This window comes from Mangifera indica, chromosome 2 (genome assembly GCF_011075055.1).
Source record: "Mangifera indica cultivar Alphonso chromosome 2, CATAS_Mindica_2.1, whole genome shotgun sequence".
Classification (NCBI taxonomy): domain Eukaryota; kingdom Viridiplantae; phylum Streptophyta; class Magnoliopsida; order Sapindales; family Anacardiaceae; genus Mangifera; species Mangifera indica.
The window spans coordinates 11,327,824-11,346,038 of record NC_058138.1 but is presented as its reverse complement, the minus strand read 5'-3'; the positions used below and the strand labels follow the sequence as shown (position 1 = coordinate 11,346,038).

General features: G+C 33.8%; 3 protein-coding genes across 7 annotated transcripts in view; all 3 read left to right on the top strand.

Moving 5' to 3' along the window:
- Window positions 1–10,547: 10,547 nt before the first annotated feature.
- Window positions 10,548–12,158, top strand: LOC123209036 (non-functional pseudokinase ZRK2-like). Of its 5 annotated transcripts, none has more exons than XM_044626740.1 (3): window positions 10,548–10,722; window positions 10,913–10,968; window positions 11,010–12,158. In XM_044626740.1, the coding sequence occupies exon 3, from the start codon at window positions 11,034–11,036 to the stop codon at window positions 12,057–12,059; it is 1,026 nt and encodes a 341-aa protein (XP_044482675.1). In that variant the 5' UTR covers window positions 10,548–10,722; window positions 10,913–10,968; window positions 11,010–11,033; the 3' UTR covers window positions 12,060–12,158. The 5 variants fall into 5 exon arrangements, with proteins under 5 accessions (XP_044482675.1, XP_044482678.1, XP_044482674.1 ...); XM_044626743.1 differs by having other exon boundaries at window positions 10,907–10,968; XM_044626739.1 differs by having other exon boundaries at window positions 10,549–10,722; window positions 11,034–12,158.
- LOC123209039 (non-functional pseudokinase ZED1-like) overlaps window positions 10,983–18,215 on the top strand; it is a 27,953-nt gene continuing 20,720 nt past the window's right edge. The window contains exon 1 of the mRNA XM_044626750.1: window positions 10,983–11,020. The gene's annotated coding sequence lies outside the window, so the exon portion shown is untranslated. The remainder of the gene's footprint in view (window positions 11,021–18,215) is intronic.
- On the top strand, window positions 16,843–17,695 carry LOC123209040. Its single transcript, XM_044626757.1, has 3 exons — window positions 16,843–17,353; window positions 17,437–17,509; window positions 17,614–17,695. Exons 1-3 carry the CDS (start codon window positions 17,003–17,005, stop codon window positions 17,616–17,618), a joined length of 429 nt encoding a protein of 142 aa, XP_044482692.1. The 5' UTR covers window positions 16,843–17,002; the 3' UTR covers window positions 17,619–17,695.

Here is an 18,215-nt window from a genome sequence, read left to right as displayed (position 1 = left end):
CACATAAAAACTAAATAAATATTATTGATTGAATGTTGTATAATTTATATTATTATAAGATAATCTGAATATGAATATGAATCTGAATTCTAGTATAAATAAAAAGAATCTGAATTCTATAAGGATCCATAATCCTATGAAATAAACAAAAATAATAAAATAAATAAATAAACTATATATTTTGTTTAACACTTCCTCGCCATTGCAACGATAGCTCATGGGGGTGCAATTGATGACACAAGGAGGTAAAGCGCTCACAAGACAATTCCTTATTAAATATATCAACAAGTCGAGATACAGTAGGAATATGTCAGAGTCAAATAGCCCTACAAGCAATCAACTCACGAATGAAGTACAAATCAATGTTAATATGTCAAGTGCGAGCATGAAACACTGGATTGGTAGCCATGTGCAGAATGGACTGATTGTCACACAACAAAAGAGAAGACGAATACAGTAGAATACCAAGCTCACGTAAAAGATAGCAAAACCACCAAACATCATCAATCACATATGTGAGCGTATGATACTCCGACTCAGCACTAGAGCGAGACACAATAGCTTGTTTATTTATAGTCCAACAAACAAGGTTACGTCTAAGGAAAACATAACCACAAGTGACAGAGTGACATGTGAAAACATCAGTAGCCCAATCAACAATAGAATAGACAATAAGATAAAGACTAGAGTCACGATGAAAGGTGAAGTCATGAAACAGAGAGCCTTTAATATACTGAAAAATATGCTTGACTACACATATCTTTATGCATAGGTGCAAACAGTCACTTAACTATCTAATTGACAACAAAAGTGATATTAGGCCGAGTGAGAATAAGATACTATAGGCCATCAACCATGTTACAATAGAGTGTAGCGTCTAGAAATAAATCATCATCAATAGTCGGTGATGTTCTAGAATTACCAAAGGTGAAGCATAGGGATCACACGAGTCAAGTTGGAATTAACAAAGCAAATCCACTATGTAGTATCGGTGAAAAAGATGCAAAATGGTGGACTAAAGAACAACCTCTATACAAGAAGAAAAAACTAAGGGTCCCCTAGTCCTAATAAGGAAAGGCGAAACATAAGTAGAGACATAATTTGTAACAATTGATGCATTAGAACTAATAACAACTAAATCATCCACATAAATAAGTATAATCACAACTGATATAAAGGTACAATGAATAAACAGTGAGAGATCAGACCGATTGTTGACAAACCTATAATTAAGTAAAAAGGGATATAACAATGACATCATGCTCAAGGTGTCTCTCAAGGTGAACATGAGAGGCTACTCTGTAAATGCATCTTCAGTGAGATACCCCTAAAGAAATGTATTCTTAACATCAAGTTAGCGTAACGACCAGTCATACATAGTGGTGAAAGAAAGAATTATGGAAAAAATAATCGATTTGACAACAGGACTGAATGTATTAGTAAAGTCCACACCTGTCTACTGGTGAAAAGCTTTGGCAACCAAATGAGCTCTATACCTCTCAACAGATCCATCTGTACCATGTTTAACCTTGTAAACCTAGCAACAACTAACCAAATTCTATCGAGGAGACGACGATATAAGAACCCAAGTGTTGTTCCTTATAAAAGCATTATATTATTCACTTATCGCCTAACACCAATAAGGAAATGACTTAGCTTGCTTAAAGGTGGTTGGTTCATGGAATACCAAATCAGTAGGTTTAATAATAAGAGCCCAAGGAAGCACATGAGGAGAGGAAGCCATGATCTCATTGATGCTCCAAAACTTAGGTTGAATTGGTGATGTCTCAAACTGATTAGACAAGGAAATCTTTATAAAGGTTGAAGCAACTGAAGGTGAAACAAGAGAACTAGCAAAAATTTAAAGTGGTGGAAAGCTACTATCAAACTGCATAAGAATAGATGGCATTGTAAAAACACTAGAGAGAGGTGGGTCTATCACATCTAAGAGTTATACAATTGTAGACAAAATTGACAATGAGTAAAACCTTGAAGGAAGCTTCGAGAAAGGAGAACTAATATCATAGCCAAGAAAGATGGTCTCATGAAATAGTACATGACAAGAGATGTAGACATAATCAGTTGTCAAATAAAGGTAATGATACCCAAGATACGAAGCATCATACCCTAACAATAAGCATAGAGTGAACTGAAGAGTCAATTTTTGTAGAGCAATCGGGGTGAACAGAGGACAATACGCACAATCAAAGGTACGCAATGATCTATAGTCTAAAAGACACCAAAATAAAACTTCAAAGGGACTCTTATTCTTGAGCAATGGTGTAGGCAACCTTTTAATAAAAACACAACAGTAGATAAAGCCTCCAACTAATGGGTAGGGACTAAGTTAGTTGGTAATAAATGACAACATCATTTTTTCCACTATATCACAATGTTTCCTCTCAACAACACCATTAGGCAAGAGTATAAGAACAAGATAATTAATGTGTAATACCATATGACTCAACAAAGGAATGAAATAATTTGTTATCAAATTCACCACTACCATCTGAGCAAATAATTTGAATATGACAAGAAAGATAGTTCTTTATCATTAATTTAAATTTAGTAAATACAACAGTAACATCATACTTTCTAAATAAAGGAAATGCCCATGTATACTGATTAAAATCATTAACAATAGACAATTAATAATGAAAGGATGACAATGACAGGACTGGAGCAGGACCCTAAACATTAAGGTGAAGAAGCTTAAGAAGGTTGTGAGCAGTATAAGTATATTTGGTAAAAAGAGATGATGACTTTTACCAAGAGGACATACTTGATAGATAGATAAGGGATATTGTGAAGGACAAACTTAATCAAAGACGGAGACAAGAACAGTCTTGAGCACTGTAAAAGATGGATGATAAAGGTAGTAATGCTAGACATTAAACGAGACATGAATAGGCAAATAAGCAATAATGATAGAATGAGTTAATTGATATAAACTGTTACTGTTGCGATTAGAAAGAAAATTTTAACCTATCAATTTTTCCTTAAACATAAAACTAGATGAGTCAAAAAGACAAACAAAATTAGTGTCAAAGGTAAACTTATAAATGAACAACAAATTTTTACATAAAGATGGAACACATAAAACATCATATAAAATAATTAGAGAATGAGAAGATTTAGACAAACAAATAGACCCTTGATGTGATATTAGCAATGAATGACCATTACCAATAATCATAGAAAACATACCAATAGGAAGGTGAAGAGAAGATAGAATCAAAACATTAAGTGTCATATGATGTGTTGCACCAGAATCTAAGACCCAATTAGAATCAGATGCATCATACACAAACATAGTGATAAGAGAAGTAGTCATGAAATCGATTGTATAGGCAAAGTTTCTTCGTTGTGGACAAACATAAGCAAAATGCTTATGTTTATTTCAAATTTGACATGCACCTTGAGAAAGAACACTCGTCAGAGTCTGCATCAAAGGAGGTTGAGGTTGAGATTGCTAGTAAGGAGTACACTAACCACGATTAGCATGACCATAACCACGTTTTTTAGAACCATAGAAGTTAAATTTGCTAGTAGACTTTGACAGACTTGATAATTGAAAGGAGAATTAAGTAGCAACCATAGCAATAGATGGAAAAGACATACTAATAGTCTCTTCTGAAGATACTCTTCATGAAGGAGAAGATCATATAGTTCATCAAATATAGTGGAGGACTAAAAATGTAGGAAAGTGATGAAAGATTGGTACTTGAGATTTAAACCCTCAACAACGTACTCAACAAAATCAACATTTAGAATAGGAAAGTCGATGATAGTAAGAGAGTCAAAGAACGATTTGACATTAATAAGATAATTAGTCATTAACTGATTTGACACTTTCCAAAGAGTATGTAGATTGTCATGAACAAACCAAAGGTGGATCCTTAAAACCAAATTCAGACAATGAACAAGCAGGGACCATGCTTCAAAATAATAGAACAAGGTAGTAATAAAGATTAAACAATTGCGTCGATACTGTGGATTTGATCCAAGTCAAAATCAATCTATCAGTGTGTAAATAATAAGAATATGTTGGATTATAAGTGCCATTGAGGAGTGGCAGTGGTGTTCATGTGTCAACGATAATCAAATGTTACAAATCATAAATAGTAAGCATATCAAGAAACTATGACTTTCACGCATGATGTATCACGAACCATGAGGAAAGAAAAATTAGTCTTGATGTTGACTATTGTAGGTAGCAAAGACACCAGGAAAATAGATCTCAAATTAGTAAAGGTAATAGCAACTGACAGGGAAGGCAATGGGAACAAAGATGAAAATCCAATAGCAATTGTAGAATCGTGATACATGGTAGGAAAACAGGCTACTAGAGAGAAAAAATTGAAAGGTGGGCTACTAAGAGGGAAGGTGATCAAAGTTATCCTAGAGGTTGCCATGGGGAGGTCATCAATTGGTCAGAGGTACGTTGGCTCCAATGGAGACAACAAATAGCAGAAAATCACACAAAGGTAGAAGTTGAACACATGAAAGTGGTTGGAACAGATAATAGTGATGGGTGAAGAAGCTGTCATAATTTCGGTGAAGGAGAACACCAAAGGATCTACTCAATCTTGATGGAAATCATAACCAATTGATGTTAAGAGGAAAAGACTTGTTATAAGATGCCAGAAAGTGGGTGGTGAACTCATAGGAAATGGTTACTAGGTTAACGACAGCTTAACCTTTGTCAGATAGATGGCTAAAGATGAGGAAAACGATACCAAAAAAAGTAACAGCAACTGGGAAGAAGAGATTGGGTTTGCGCCAATGAGATTTCAATATCCTGGGGTGGTGATAAACAAAGTGAAAATATATAGGGTGAAAGGGAAATTTGCCAAGGAGAAACCCTAAATCCTAAAAGGAAATAGTAGGTTTTCAAACCTTGAAATAAAAGGTAATTTATGGGGAAATAGCTATTTTTTAAAGCTAAAAAAAATTTAAAAAATAGGAAGATCTAAGATTGTTCTGATACAATGAAAGAATTATGAATTGGGTTGTAAAATTGACAAAAATATTATTGATTAAATGTTATACAATTTATAGTATTACAGGACAATCTAAATATAAATCTGAATTCTAGGGTAAACAAGAATCTGAATCCTATAAAATAAGCAAAAATAAATAAATAAACTAAATATTTTATTTAACAATATAAATATTTTGTTCTTTTTCTACATGTAATGCAATTTATCTTATGTTGGTATTAGAGCCATAAATTTGGCATTAATGGCTTCACCTTTGATCTATGCAACAAACCTGGTTTCTCTAGAAAGATCTAGGGCTTCTATACTTACTTTTGATGCACAAAAAAACAATGTTCATGGCTTATTAACCTCAACTCTATAGCTAAACAATCCAAAGTTAACACAGATCAATTACCATTACTGGAGTTCTCAAACATTGTACTTTATTAGAGCATTTGATCTTAAAGATCATCTAATAGGTCTTGTGTCATGTCCCTCTCTTTTTATCTTAGTAAAAAGTGATGATAGTTTGAATATTTAAATACCTAATCCATATGGAAGTTGGAAAAGAACTAATAAATTTCGAAAGATTTGGTTGTTTGGTTTTATTTCAAAATTTATTCTCAGTCTAATAAGTAAGTGTGAAACTACTTTTGATGTTTGGTATACTTTGCAAAAACTATTTCATTGTTGAATATAAAGTAAGAATAAGGTAAGTTAGGAATACTTTACAAACATTAAAGAAAGACAGTATAAGTACTCATAAGTTTGTCAAGAAAATGCAAGAAATTGTTGATTCATTAGTGACTAATGCTCAGGCTATAACAAAAACAGAATTGGTTAATCATGTTATAGATGGCTTAGGATATGAGTTTGATCTTACCATAATTCATATTACATCTACAATAGATTTTACCACTGAATCTATTACATTGGCAAATGCAAAATTTGTATTACAAAATATGAGTAGAGGCTTTAAAAGTTCTCTAACTATTATTATGATTTTTACTGGTAGTTATATGAATTTAGTAAATAGAACTATAGGTGTTGGGGTTGATTTGACAAGAAATTATTTACTATTCCTTTAGCAAAAAAGCAATGAGTAGTACTCTAATCAATTAAAGTATACAAAAAAGGTATCTAGTAAGAGTAATTAAACAATTATTGTTTGTTAGATTGGCCTCTGCCTGGCTATGAGCAATAATATAGACTCGAGATGTAGCACCTTGAGTTGGGGCTATAATGAAATTCCTCACAAATTGTTTAGGTTGTCGATACTTGAAGCATACTTTAGTCATGCACTTCCTTTTATGTTGTTTTCCATATTTCTAATAAGTGGGTACATCAGTCTTCTTTTGTTTCTTGCCTTCATTTCATTTCTTCTTGTCTTTCTATTGGAAAGGTTATTTGCCCGTATCAAAGCTCTTGGGTTGGGGCTGACTCAACTAAACACTATTACTATTGTTAGGGTTGGTATTAGGTCTTTAATCATCCTTCTCATGAATATCTTAGATCTTAAAGCTCGATCTAGGCTCGGAAGGTGGTCTCCTATTATTACATCTCTAGTTATGGTAAGATTAAGTCTAAGGATGAATTTCTCCATTTGTCCCTGTGCAAAAACTTGTTAGACTAAAAACATATCTTGCTAGAGAGTTGAACTAAGTGGTGTAATCTATAACTTAGCTCGACCCTTGCTGAATATAAAGGAACTATTATGCTCTCATGAAAGTCACAACAATTGCCTTATACTTAGTGTCAAATATCTCTTGGAACTCTGTCCAAGTCAATCTTTTCACATCGGCCAATTTTAAGGTTATTTTATGCCATAATTTTGTATCAACTTTAAAAGGTAGGTGGTATATGAAATCGTTTTTTGCATCAGTCATGGTGATAAGGGACATGACAATCTCTATGACCTTTATCCATTCCTCAACCAGGGTAGGATCATTAGTTCCAAAAAGTTTTTATGACTACTATGGTCTTGAAAGTCTATAGATTGGGTGTAATTATGTTTGTCTTTCAACTGGTTCCTATTTTCTATGCTCAGATAGCCCTTTAGTCTTACCATGGGTCGATGGTGCCTAAATCAACTTACTTGCATCTCTCGGAGCACTTCTTGGATAATGTTTACAATGTTCCTAACACTTAATGTAGGCATGACTATCCTTGAATTTTGTACCTCAGGTAGGTTAACCTCATAAGGGTTTTGAGTAATTCTTCTTACCTTTCTCATTTCTTAATTTGTAAGACCCACAACTCAAGAATCATAAAATTAGTCTATTTTTGCAAGAATTTAAAACCTTACTTACAATGGCAAGTGGACAAGGGTTATAAGTGTGATGTGCAAGACTCATTTCTATTTCTTGTACACAAGGGTTCATAAAATCTACTACTCTGATACCAATTATAGCACCCCACCTCGAAAGTTTGATCCCTTGGGGTAAAGTGCTACTAAATATAAGTCATGCATATTAAAATTCGACAAAAGTAACTCATGCACACATAACAACATATATTGAATCAAATATTATTAATCATAACAATAATATAAGATCCAAAATAAATCACTAGTATCAAATTTAATCCTAATAATAATGTGTGTTAATTAAAAATCCATAATAATATCTCAATTCATATCATAATCATAATGTCAATAGAAGCCCTAATGATTCCATATGTTGCATATTGCTCCATCATTGACCAATTGTCTCGTCATCATCATATCTATGTCTCTTACCTATAAAATTAAAAGGAGGGGAATGGTGAAAACATTTAGTAAGTATGAGTAATCTATCATATGATCAATTAATCAAATCTATCCTTTTCCTTTTCTAACCCATGTTTTATTCTTTATTCAACTTTAAGGCTGATTGAATCTCAACCGAAGGAGGATAAACCTTAACACCCACTCTAATGACCAGTCAATAGACTTGTGATCCTAGCGTTTAAATTTATGAACCTCAATCGTTAGACTATCTATGTCGTGTTAAGTTATAAGCCAATTGATAAATATGTGGTCTTGACAATTCTCTCTCTATTTAAGGACATCAATCGACGGGCCATACCCTATCTAAGGGTGTGTTTGGGTCATGGGTACTCCTTTAAGTTATCTTATAATTATATAAGATATAGGTATTGGTTTATCTCAATTCTTTAGAGATTTTTTAATCTCTATTGATACCCAATCATTCGAAACTATCTCAATCATATATCTAATTTTCTTTATCTTTATCTGGGTTTACCCATGCACTATATGTGGCTAATTTGTATTTATATCTTTAGGGCTCTTCTCGACATATCAACAAGCCTTAGTTCTTGTTAACAATGATTTAAAATAAATTATTGTATGGTTATACATAACTAAATCATGAACATGAATGATCTTGTTTATGTACGGTCATGCATTTGTCTATGTATGGGTACTTCATCAAAACACATGTAGGCTCACATTTAAGACTTCAGAGGTGTACAGGTTACATTCTTCTATGTACGAGCGTGACTATTTGAGTGTAAACCCGTGCATCCTAAGGTTACCTTTCATCTTTTTCTTCAGAGACTTTAAGGCACTATCATAATTTCCAGCCATACATGATCATATGTATTTGTATGGTTGGGCATACATGACACTAATGGGTTGATTTTAATACCTAAACAATCGCACTTTCATTCATCAGTAATTCAATTTCTTGAGAAATGATGTACGCGCATGCATACCTTCAAATCTTACTATTTGTATGTCTATGTATAGACATGGCTTTCTCCATCACGATTGTATTTGATATTTTGGAGCTTAAAATCAGGCCATTATTGGCCCGATTTTTTCTTGTTCACCTATATTCTAGTTGTTCCTCAAGCATTCACAAGATCAAAAGAACATCAACAAGCCTTAAACATCTTACAACAATAAACTACCATTGCAAGCTCTACAACTAGCATAACTCTATCCAACGTACAACAATACAGTGACAAATTCTATATTCCGAGCCAAGATTTATATTGATTGCACTATCAATCAAAGATTATCAAAGAGCAGGACCATGATTTCCCTTATTTACCTAAACTCTAGCACCACTCTTTGTCTTTTATTAGTGCTCACCCTTGCTAGGATCCATCACTGTCAATTCTAGACATCTTACCTTGCTCTAGACTACTTGGTTCCCTAGTGTTTTCTAAGGAGAGACGAGATCATATAATATATTAACCAAAAACCTTATATCATCTAGAATTAATCCTTATATAAGACTCTTATAAAAACTTGACCTATGATTGAGCATCACAATGATGCATTGGTGTATATCCTTTATTTCTAACTAATATGCTGGTCACATGGTGCCTAATTTATAGATATACACCTTATCATGCTCGATCGTAAGTTAAACTAAAATCTCAATTTTAATCTCAAATTTATCCCTAGTCAATCCAAATTTGTAAATCAATTTAGGATAAAAAACTAAAATATCTTTAAAACATATTCGAGGGGGGTGCATTTCTCTTCAAGTAATTTTCCATCATTTTGCTTTTGGCCTCTAATGATTCTCATTTAAAAGCGAAAAGCATATAGCCAAACAATATAGTACCTTTTGAGGCCTAGCTTGCAAGCAGGGAATTTCTTTAAGTCAACTTTGAGTCAAGTCAATTCCACTCATAAGAAATTTCCTCGCAATTTCCATGCCTTGCAAATGTGGACTCCATGCATTTCCATAGGACACTCTGACTGGTTATATAAGTTAAAATCAATCGTAGCAAGTAAAAAACGAAAATATAATAATAATAATAATAATAATGAAAAATAGGTTTATGGAAAAATAATTATAAAATTTAAATATAAAAATTACAAAATTTATATCTACGAATTTAATATAATATATTATTAAAATATATTTATAAAATATAAAAATATTAAATATAATTTTAACACTTTTCACATATATTTTGATTAACAATTTAATCTAAATGTAAAGTCTCTAATTAACTATTAAATCTAATATAATATAATATATAATTAATATTTAATCACCATAAAAACTTATTAGAGGATTAGAGATATAACTGATAAAAAATTAAGTTTTTTATTTTATATAATTATAATATTATAATAATTAATTCAAAATATATATGATACTTTTATATTTTAAAAAATTCATAAAAAATGAAAAGTATAAAAAAATAAAAATACATATTTAATATGAAAAAATATAAAATACATGATTAATATATTTTAGATTTAAAAATTTAAAATAACATGTCTAAAACATAAATAATATACATTTTTACTGATTAGGATATCAGTTTCAGAGTTAATTATTTTTTCATATATAAGTGTCAATTTTGGAGGTCTATCCAATTAAGAAGAATAAAGGGTGTGTGTGATGTGTAAACCAATGGAGGAAAGGGAGGTCTGCGAAGCGGTGCGTTTTCGGAATATGGCGTGTAAAAGAAGCTTCATTGAACGGTGGAGATCTATTGCTGATGTGTTTTCTTTTGTATTAATCGGACAATCGTTATTGATTAATACATGGATTGCCAACTTGGCACTTTGAACAAAGATAAAATCTTGATTTTTGTTTCTCTTTTCAATTGTAAACGAAATATTTCAATAAAATCAGTCTCTGTTTTTCTCTCTTTCTTTGTCTCTTTGGTTGGGTTCAGGGTTTCGATTCTTGATGAATCTTGGGATCTGTTTACAAATCATTCCTCTGTTCAGTTTATCTCAACACTAGGATTAATCGGCTATTTACAGGTAGGTAAAACTTTTCCCTTGCTTGACGTAAAAATTTCCTGTAATTGCCACGTATCAACTCTTACATTGTAATTAGCTTATATCATCTTGGTTTTGATTGATTTCTAGACATGAGAGTAAGTTTTTACAGCAAAAGTTTTATTAATTCACCATTTTTATAAAGAAACAATTCTTCTCATCTGAGATATAGGGAGAACAGAAGACTTAGTTGACGACGAAGATCAGAATACCCTGATATTCAAGCAGGTACAAACCCTCTTTAATTCTTTTCGCAAATGAAAGCTTAGTAATTTTATGCATTTTTTGTCTAGATGAATTTCTTTTCAAAAGAAAGAAATCGACGCCGAAAAGAGGAATTATTTATCAGGAATGGAAAAATTTTATTGGAACGGTTCATTAAGTCTTGTAATGGTAAATGTAATCCGATCCGTAGCTTCAGTGCTGAAGAGATCAAGATAGCTACAAACAACTATGATCCACAGAATATTATAACAAAAGACGGCTACTACAACTTGTACGAAGGTTTTCTGCAGGACCGACAAGTTTCTGTTATGAAGTTTACAGATGAGGGGGGCGCAGAAGGAGGTTTTAATACCATTGTATTTGCATCACAAATGAGGCACAAAAATATTTTGAAGTTGATTGGATGTTGTTTAGAGAGTCAACTTCCCACTCTAGTTTTTGAATCTGCTCAGCGTTTGACTCTCGCTAATCGTATTTACAGTCCAGGTGAACCACATTTGTCATTAACAGAGAGGTTAAAGATTGCAATGGAGATAGCTAATGCAATTGCATATCTCCATTGTGGGTTCCCTCGACCTATTGTTTCTAGAACGATCAAATCATCAAATATTGTGTTCCATGGAGAAAATATTGCAAAATTATTTGATTTTGAATTGTCCATGTCTATACCAGAAGGTGAGACTGAAATAGAAGATTCTGTGAAAGGGACCGATGGATATGCTGCACCTGAGTATGTTGCAACAGGTATATTCAATGAAATGTCTGATGTGTATGGCTTTGGTACATTGCTACTTGAGCTTTTAACTGGAAAAAGGGCCATCAATGTTAATGGACAAGATGAATCATTGGAGCATCGTGTGGTGTCGTTGCAGGATTATGTGAAGATACACATTGCGCGGAATGATTTTACCAAAATAATAGATCCCAAAATTGTTGCCACTGTATTAACTCCTGAAATGGAAGAGCAATTGCAAGCATTTCCAGAGCTTGCCCTCAAATGTCTAAATTGGTCAGCCGGAGATAGGCCAACTATGATTGATTTAGCAAAACAACTCAGGAACATGTATAAATCTGCATGTCAAATAATGTCTTGAAACAGATGCTCGTAATTACAAAATTCTGATATTTAATGTATTTAAAATGCGTTTGTAATGGACCTATCCTTCATATTTTATGTTCTGGTATTTATATTATTCCTGTGTTCTATAGATAAAGTGCTGAACTCTGTTTCTAGATGATTACATCGCCGTGATCAGTTATTTATTCAGCATTTTCTGCTCAACTCTGTTTCTTTAAAGTACTTCTTCCTTACGTGGTATTCACATTCTAGAGAAGGCAACAAGGTAGTTGACACCTTGCCAAATTAGGGTAAGGATAGCAATTCTTTTTGTTGAGATGATTTTTTGTACATGAATTAAAAGTACTCGATATGGTGTCTTACAAAAGGGATGCCATGAAAATGACATTAAATTGTAAGATGATTGTGTTATCCATATGTACAGTGATTTAGTCTGAGATATTCTGTGAGATCTTGCATGAGTGAATATTAAAATGAAAGAATTTATAACATGGTTTGACCTATCGTTTGGGCCTCGGAGGTCTACATCTATGATTTTCTAATTTATATCTAGGAAAATGTTTCATCAGAGTTTTAGTAGAGTCTACAAGAAAATTATTCTCTTGCATCTCAATCATGTCATTTTTATTGGGGAAATTATTAAAATTAGACAAAATTAAAGGGGTCAAAGCGAAATTGCCCAAAAAATTTAGGTTTAAGCAAAAATGCCCATGTTTTGTGAAATGACGAAACTGCCCCTATATATAAAGTCAACAAATTTTCACTGTACAACAGAGAGAAAATTCCAAAGCTTCCCACTTCCCACGGCGAACGTCATTTCAGCCGATTTTCTTTTGTTCCGGCAACCGAAAATGGCAAATAAGGTTAGTATATCTCCCGTAATTTTCTTTGGATCAAGTTATTGCTGATATTATTGAGATTTGATTGAAAATTTTGGGTTTGAAATTTTAGGGTTTACGGTTTGAACAATGCTTAAAATGTTTCGATTTTTGGTTGTTTTCGTTGAATTGATTGAGGGGTTTTATGTTATACAATGTGTAGATTTGATTTATGTGAAAATCGGAGGTCGAAACGACCAAAAATTGGCCGAAAATGTTGTCGAATGGATCGGCTGTCTTGCCGTGGGAACAAAGTTTCCCACGGCAAACGATTTCTCCCACGGCAGCTGAATGGACAATGGGTTTTTGGGGGGGTGAATTGGCTTTCTTAAAACATTGGGGTGTCGGGGAAATCCATAGCCCACGTCGGGTTTTTATGAAATTTAGCATGTTGTCGTGGGAAAAGCCAAATTACGAAACTGCCCCCTTTTATAAACACAGCAAAATTTCATTTCTTCCCACTGCAAGTTGCGTTTTCACTGTGCATTTCCACGAAAATTCCAAAAGCTTTCCACCTCCCACGTCAATCCCACGGCGAAGGTCATTTCCGTCGATTTTGAAGCTTCCCGGCAACCGCAAATGGCAAAGAAGGTTAGTATACCTCCCGTAATCTTGTTTGGATCAAGTTATTGCTGAAATAATTGAGATTTGATTGAGAATTTTGGATTTGAAATTTTAGGGTTTATAGTTTGAATAATGTTTAAAATGTTTCGATTTTTAGTTGTTTTGGTTGAATTGATTGAAGAGTTTTATGTTATACAACGTCTAGCTTTGATGTATGTGAAAATCGGAGGTCGAAACGACCAAAATTTGGCCGAAAATGACTGCCAAATGAATCGGCAGTCTGCCGTGGGAACGGCGTTTCCCACGGCAAGCCGAATTTTCCCACGGCAGCGAATTTTGCATGCTTAGTTGGGGGGTAAAGTGGGTTTTTTAAAATGTTGGGGAGCCAGATGAGTTCCTTACAACACAGCGGTTTTTTGGAAATTTGTCATATAACAGTGGACCATTTTAATTAAAGAATTTTCATTAGGTTTTAAATGGAGAATTTTCTTATCTACGGTTTCTGATCGTGTAGTTTTCGAATTTTATTTCCGTTTTTTCTGTTTTAGGTTTTTCTATATGTATTTTTCAAATTTTAAATTCGAGTTTTCGAATTTTGGTGCTTTTGACACAACTTACGATGTAACGACGTAATTTCAACTTAATATTTCGATTTTTTCGTTTATAGGATATATTGATTCGTTTTTTTCAATTTTTCAAATGATTTTTCGGTTAGTGACATTAATAGGTATTTTAACTGATAGAGTTCGAATTTCAGTTCCGTTTTTTCGAATTTCACAATTTCAGGATATACCGATTCGTATTTTGAAGATTTTCGATCGATTTTTCGATTATCGTCACTTTAAGGTATTTCAACGTATAGAATTCGAATTTCAGTTCTGTTTTTTCGAATTTCACCATTTTAGGATATATGAATTCTTATTTTTACGAGTTCCGAACGAATTTTCGATTATCGTCACTTTAAGGTATTTCAACGTATAGAATTCGAATTTCACCATTTCAGGATATATCGAATCGTATTTTCAAGATCTCCGAACGATTTTTCAATTATCGTCACTTTAAGGTATTTCAGCATATAGAATTTGAATTTCAGTTCCGTTTTTTTGAATTTCACCATTTTAGGATATATCGATTCGTATTTTCATGATTTTCGAATGATTTTTCGAGTATCGTCACTCTAAGGTATTTCAACGTATAGAATTTGAATTTCAGTTCCGTTTTTTTGAATTTCACCATTTTAGGATATATCGATTCGTATTTTTATGATTTTCGAATGATTTTTCGAGTATCGTCACTTTAAGGTATTTCAACGTATAGAATTCGAATTTCAGTTCCGTTTTTTCGAATTTAACCATTTTAGGATATATCGATTCGTATTTTCAAGATCTCCGAACCATTTTTCGATTATCGTCACTTTTAGGTATTTCAACGTATAGAATTCGAATTTCAGTTCTGTTTTTTCGAATTTAACCATTTTAGGATATATCGATTCGTATTTTCAAGATCTCTGAACCATTTTTCGATTATTGTCACTTTTAGGTATTTCAGCGTATGAAATTCGATATTTCAGTTCCGTTTTTTCGAATTTAACCATTTTAAGATATATCGATTCATATTTTCAAGATTTTCGAACCATTTTTCGATTATCATCACTTTTAGGTATTTCAATGTATAGAATTCGAATTTCAGTTCTATTTTTTCGAATTTCACCATTTTAGGATATATCGATTCGTATTTTCAAGATTTCTGAATCATTTTCTGATTATCGTCACTTTAAGGTATTTCAACGTATAGAATTTGAATTTCAGTTTCGTTTTTTCGAATTTAACCATTTTAGGATATATCGATTCGTATTTTCAAGATTCCTAAACCATTTTTCGATTATCATCACTTTAAGGTATTTCAATGTATAGAATTTGAATTTCAGTTCCGTTTTTTCGAATTTAACCATTTTAGAATATATCGATTCGTATTTTCAAGATTCCCGAACCATTTTCTGATTATCGTCACTTTAAGGTATTTCAACCTATAAAATTTAAATTTTAGTTTCGTTTTTTCTATTTTTCGTCATTTCAGGATAACTTTTTCGATTGTTAACATTCTACGGAAGTTGAACGTATAGAACTCGAATTTCAGTTCTTATTTGTTAAGTTTTGTCATTTCCTTTTTGATTATTTGGTATTTCTCATCTTTTTATGTTTTTTTCACTAATACATTTGTTTACATATTTATTTTTATAAATGTCTAACAAATTTTACGTGATTGTTACAGGATATTTCTCGCAAAAGAAGACGGGTTGACAGCGAGCTGCGCATTCCCGACGAGTCCAGACACTTCTGGGCAAATGCGATATCTCGTGCACAGTGTACTGCATTATCCCAGATTTCTTCTACATTGACCCCTCATCAGCTGCGACTATTTGAGAGGACATGTTTCAGGTCATTCCTTCATTTATCCGAAACCAAATTCTGCGGGATATTGGTTCATGCATTTTTACTCCGACAGTTACATCCACCCTTTGCTAGAGACGAGTTTTGGTTTAGGATTAGCGGGGTTGATGTGAGGTTTAGCCCGTTTGAGTTTGCGTTGGTGACAGGGCTTTCGTTTAGCCATCGGATTGATGTTTCTCATATATTCCTCGCTCCTCCGGACATAGGATCAGATCTATGTACTTTCGCGGTTGTCCGAAGGTGCAGTATCACGACATCGAGCGTGTTTTCTTGTTGAGGCCATGAGGGGATGACGATATTGACGCTGTTAAGCTCGCCTTGTTGTATATTCTACACATGGTTTTGTTGGGCAATGATCGACGAAAAAAGGTGTCCACGGAGTACTTACAGTTAGTTGATTATTTGGACGGGTTTAATTCTTACCCTTGGGGCGTCGCTGTATGGCAGATGACATACGATTCTATGTCACAGGTGAGTGAGAGAGTCTGTTCCAGACGGATACAGGAAATCCGTAAATACGACCTTTACGGATTTCCTTTCACATTTCAAGTAAGTTTTATATTATTATTTATATATATTAATTGGCAAAAATATAAATTGATTTATTTACCTCGTAAATGATTATATTACAGTATTAGATATATGAGACTTTAGAGACGTTACACGATTGGATTGACCTTGTCGATCTCTATGCGTCCCCACGGATGTTGAGGTGGCGTACGCGAGACTTCCCTGTTTGGACTCATATAGGTCGTATTTTCACTGATGATCCGGTATGTACTAGTAAATTAATAAGTCGATTAATTCATTATATGTTACAATTATTTTGACTTATATATCTTCATTATTAAGAGGATGTCACATTCCCTCTTCGTCCATCAGCGATCGAGGAGGGTTTATCGTGGTACGCTGAGATTCGTGAGTACACCGGTTTACCCGATGTTGATTCCTCCTCGTCTTTTTCGGTCCTGACCGTGACTAGAGACGAGGCTCCTCCATCCTCGGGACCTTCAGATGTACCCGTAGAGACTCCATAGACACATGAGGAGCCTATTCAGCCTCCTGTTATGGAGCAGCCTATATGTTCCCCTGTTGTTCAGAGCCCACGGACGACAGACCATCCTGGATTGGAGGACCACCCTAGCGTGGAGGAGCATCCTGGAGTGGAGGACTGCACTACCCATCATACCACCGAGCAGTGTCCCTCATTCGTATCACCCAGTATTTTTACATCTGATGCTACCTTAACGCACTGGGGTGCTACGATTTTACGTGAGATATTGAGTTTTCACGACGATATCTCTTCCCAGATGACCCGATTATGTGACGATGTCTCTTCCCAGATAACTCGATTTGAGGATCGTATGACTTGTTTGAAGGACATCGTCACGCGTACATATCCAGCCTCCGTCGCTCAGGTTGTAAAACCACTTATAATTTATTACTTATATAAAATGTCTACAGTGTTATAATTCTGACAACTATTATTACATTCGCACAGGAGAGGGACAAGGATATCCCACCGACATCCCCCATTGATACCGCAATACCATCCTGTCACCCACACGAGATCCGTATGATATTTCAAATTTATATTTATTGTTAAATGTCATTATTATATTATAGTATTGTTATATATGAAATGTCACTAATTAAGTTATTATTACTAATATCTTAGGGTAGTCGCCCTGAGGACTCACCAGTTAGTCCTTCTGTTGCATCGATCGAGGGTTCTCCCCGTACACCTTCCCCGGAAGTTCAGTTTAACTTTATTTTTAAATTGTCATTGATTGATCTGTCTTTTCAATTATATTATTTATTTAATAATGTTTTGACTGTTTTTCAGGATGAGCGATTATGGTTACTTGCTGATATCCCGAGCTCGACCAAAAAAATAGTGGATATTGGTTCACAAGAGGAGGACTTCCAGGAGGACGATTTTGAGGCCATCCCTATTGAGGTATATCAATCATACTTAGTATATAAATAGTTGTATATATTGGTCATTGAGATATTCAAAATTTGTATTTTCTAGTCCGCCGAGGGAGCACGCGTGGTGGACTTGACCGTGATTCAGGATTCTCCAGCTAAACCTCCTCCCGCATACTTGGAGAAGGTAAGATAAATCGATTAATACTAATTGTTACGTAGGATGAATGATGAATTAATTATTTTTTTGGGATCATACAGATTATTCATACAGCACATGGCCGGATCATCCGGAAGGGTCCGCTGGTTCGCACCTCGTATACGAATCCACTCAAAGGGAGGGCGAAACGG

Excerpts from the sequence above, each read along its gene's own strand:
- LOC123209036 (XM_044626740.1), top strand. The coding sequence starts at position 11,034 with ATGAATTTCTTTTCAAAAGAAAGAAATCGACGCCGAAAAGAGGAATTA.
- LOC123209040 (XM_044626757.1), top strand. The coding sequence starts at position 17,003 with ATGGAGCAGCCTATATGTTCCCCTGTTGTTCAGAGCCCACGGACGACA. Across the intron at positions 17,354-17,436 it reads ATCCAGCCTCCGTCGCTCAG|GAGAGGGACAAGGATATCCC; the intron begins GTTGTAAAACCA and ends ACATTCGCACAG.